General features: G+C 36.6%; 1 protein-coding gene across 1 annotated transcript; it reads right to left on the bottom strand.

Annotated features, from left to right (window-relative positions):
* Nucleotides 1-2,777: 2,777 nt before the first annotated feature.
* Nucleotides 2,778-3,382, bottom strand: LOC112529516 (L10-interacting MYB domain-containing protein-like). Its single transcript, XM_025140870.1, has 2 exons — nucleotides 3,071-3,382; nucleotides 2,778-2,981 (listed from the first exon to the last, which is right to left on the bottom strand). The coding sequence occupies exons 1-2, from the start codon at nucleotides 3,380-3,382 to the stop codon at nucleotides 2,778-2,780; spliced, it is 516 nt and encodes a 171-aa protein (XP_024996638.1).
* Nucleotides 3,383-3,741: the final 359 nt, after the last annotated feature.

The raw sequence follows: 3,741 nt of genomic DNA, 5'->3' as shown, positions 1-3,741 counted from the left end.
TCCTCTCTACACTTTGAGGAGACTTAACCCTGTGTGTCTCATTCCCAACACTCTTTTCTTTAGACCCCTCACCACTCGTCCTAACGGGGGTTGCTTCTTGGGTAGGGTCTGTTGGTTCTGGCAGTCCCATAGAAGCACAATATTCTCTAAGTACCCAATTGTCATTCATAACATATGCTCCAAACTCCAAGGGGGTGGCATATGATTTCTGAAGTTATAAAAAGAAGTGGATAACCTGAGTGAATCCATGTAGAATTGTGGGGCCATCTCCTCTACTTCTTTGGCTGGAATTCTTGGTTGCAAGTGTATTACTCCCTTGACATAGAGTTGGAAGAATCTTTGAAATGGAATGTACCCAGGGGGATTTTAAATGTATGTTTTCATCTCTTCTATGAATAGCTATGCATAATCATAATGCATATTGAAGGCTATACCATTGAAGATCGTCAGTGTCGTCCTTGATGCTTGGTCCAGGCTTGAGGCTTTGGGTGATAAAAACCTATTGATATAAGAGTAGAGACGGTACCAAACAGGTGGCAAACCCATTCTCCTGAAGCTACTTAGTGTTGGCAAGGGATATTTGTATCCCAATTAGATGAAGTCTTTGATCATCTGTTTCTGAGACGGTACAGAGTCAAAGTTTGATTTCCTCAAGACTTCATGCATGTTTGGTAGGAAGAGTATCTTTCTTATGAGTTCCAAGGATAGTGAAAAACTGTACCCTCCTACCTTGAAACAAGTTCATTTTCTTCTTTATCGTATGTTAGGTTTCTCCACCACTGTTGAATATTTTGAACGTGAACTTCATACCTTCTGGTGAACATCCTTTTGAGTTGATGTCCTTTAAGAATTTCAATCACAATCTGGTGATCATGTTTGAATTTTTCAGAGTTGAGGTTTAGTGCACTGTTGTTTTCCTTGATGAGGTCATATTTAGATTTTGGCAAAAAAAACTTTGCTTACATCAGGTTTTTCGGTGGCTTCTGACATAGCAGCAGTCTTTGCTGGGTGATTTCCATGAGCATCACCCACTTCACCTTGGGATTCAGCAGGTGCAAGTATGTCTTGTTTAGGTTTTTGAGTCTGGTGTTCTTCATTCGGGTTTGGAATCGGAGACGGGTGATTGAATTCAGAGTTGAGTGATGAGGAGTGATTTCCTAAAGGAAGAGAGACAAGTTGTTGCAGCGCAATTTCAATGTTTCCAACCAGGATCGAAGTACCCTGGTTGACCTCATTGTTAGAATCAGAGGAGGAGGAGGGTTCGAAGCAGGTTTTGGTGGTGTGGATTGTTTTTTGGACATTGGATTGTGAGTGAGCCATTTATGGTTTGCTTTGTGAGTTATGTGATTGCAAAGAGGTAAGTTTGTGTGAGGTAAATGAAAGCGGGAGTATGAACGATTGACAGATATGGAGTATATATGGGTTTCGATTTAAATTAAGAACTTGAACGGTTTGTTTGTATAGTGACATGTGTAAGAGTAGAGTGGTTAATCGCATCATTAGGCGTGCAGATTAGAAACGAACGGGTTTTTTAAAATTGATTAATTGCATTTATGACTTGTCTTAATAGTTGGTCCAATGATATTAAAACACGTGGCAATGGACATGGTTAGTGTTAGGCCCAAAATATGTAACGCCCCATTTTTAATTACACAATTAATTATTTATTTTGTTAGGAAAATATTAAGGGCTTAGCAAATGACTAAAATTGATAGGTTGCACTCGTAACTTTAAAATGTTAGGGTTAATTATGAGAGACTAAAATGGAATCTCGGATAACCCAAATGTTACAAGTTATAGGCAGGGTGTTTTAAAAATAAGAGAAGGAATTAGAAGGGCCTAAAGTGTCGATATATAGAAGTTGCAAGTAGCTAGTTGATGATTGGACAACCTTGAGGAGTTACACATATTGAATGTCATGATTTAACTCACTTAACGCCAAGACTCATAATCTTCCTCATAGATTTCTTCTTCTTCTTTACTTATAACTCTAACACACAAACACACACATACCATAATCACATAGAGAGAAAGCTAGGGAGAGAAAAAGCTAGAGGAAGAAGAAGAACGGGAAAAGGGAGAGGGATTTGGTTGAGTTTCTTCAAGGTCCGATCATAAAAGGTAAGCCTTTCCTCCCTTGGTATTTCTAGGCTGTAAAACAGCCCCTATGCATGTCAAAGAAAATATCACCATAAATCGTAGGAACCTTATTAAGTTCTACAATTTTTATAGAAAAACCATCTATGTGTGTAGTTTATTTTGTTAGAAGAAACCAAAACCTAGTTCGGATTTGAACTAGTTCAAACTATAGGGTTTTTACCCGACTGTCAAATATGTTTCTGAAATCATCCACTGTTTTGTTAAAATCACGGTAAATCGATCGTTTAACCAATGAACATGAGACTTAGGTGGCGTTTGTTTTTTAAGAGGTGCTTAAGTCTGAAGTCTGAATTCACTTCTGAATTTTAAGAGGTTGTGCTAAAGTCTGAAATCTGAATCAGTCAGACTGTTTATTTTTACGTCTGAAATCTGAAATCTGAATCAGTCAGACTGTTTGTTTTTACGTCTGAAATCTGAAATCTGAATCAGTCAGACTGTTTGTTTTTACGTCTGAAATCTGAAATCTGAATCAGTCAGACTGTTTGTTTTTACATCTGAAATCTGAAATCTGAAATCTGAATCAATAAGACTGTTTGTTTTTGTAAACTGACAAACTTCTGAAGTCTGAAATCTGAATCAATTCATTTCAATTAAATTTAACTGAAATATCCAATCATTTAAACCATTTGTAAACTACCATATATTTCTTGAGTAGTAGGGATATTGGATGTAAATGATGAAGATGAAATCGTAGTCCTCTCACGGGTTGAACTAGGGGCATAGGCACGAGATCCGGTAGCAGAAGTCCCCTCAAACAAAGCTATACACAAATCAGGGTATATCAATGGTGCAGTCTTTAATGTTCGTGCCTTTGGATGTCCCTGCGTCCAAATTATAAGTATTATTATTTATATAAAACTCGTGTTTTTGTCTATAATATCTAAAAAGGTAAAAAAGAATAAAAACTAACCTTAAAGAAATCTTCCCATTCTTGATTAGTTAGGATGAACGTATTCATTTCAGGGTCATAAATATTCCCTGTTTTATTCCTTAGGTACACCCATCTCGAATACTTTCCCTTCAAATAATCATATTGGTTTTTCAGTTGTTTCTGGGTGAGTTTTACATGGCAAACTTCCTCAAGTTTGATTTCCACTTTCACCCAAGTCTCCTTGCGAAGACTACCTCCATTTCGACCCACTTTATGGACCTCTTCTATACAAGTCTCTAGAAACCGTTTGGTAAGTTCGTTTGTCCACTTCACACGCACATTATCATCCATGACTATCAAGCAGAAAAGATAAAAACAAGCATTTAATGACAAGATACCATTTAACCAACTTCAAAGTAATCACAAGCATGATATCAACCAAAAACAAGCCACTAAACATGCAAGAAACAATCAGAAAATTGAAAGAATTACCACAGTTTCAATTTTATTCTAAAAGAACCCATTTGATTTAGATTACAAATACTACAGTCAAATCATAATCACTGGCTTATAAGCTCCAAAAAGCCAAATGAAATAGAAATATTAGCATCAAAGCAACCAAAATGTTTCAAAATCCAAAAGGGGCAAACAGAAGCAACATAGTTATGCTCTTCCTTGTTCTATCATTCTATCAAGTACATAAATTTTTT

The sequence above is a fragment of the Cynara cardunculus genome (genome assembly GCF_001531365.2).
Source record: "Cynara cardunculus var. scolymus isolate 2C chromosome LG 1, CcrdV1, whole genome shotgun sequence".
In the NCBI taxonomy this organism is placed as follows: Eukaryota; Viridiplantae; Streptophyta; class Magnoliopsida; order Asterales; family Asteraceae; genus Cynara; species Cynara cardunculus.
Note: the sequence above shows the minus strand (reverse complement) of the source record. Positions and strands in the feature narration are given on the sequence as shown.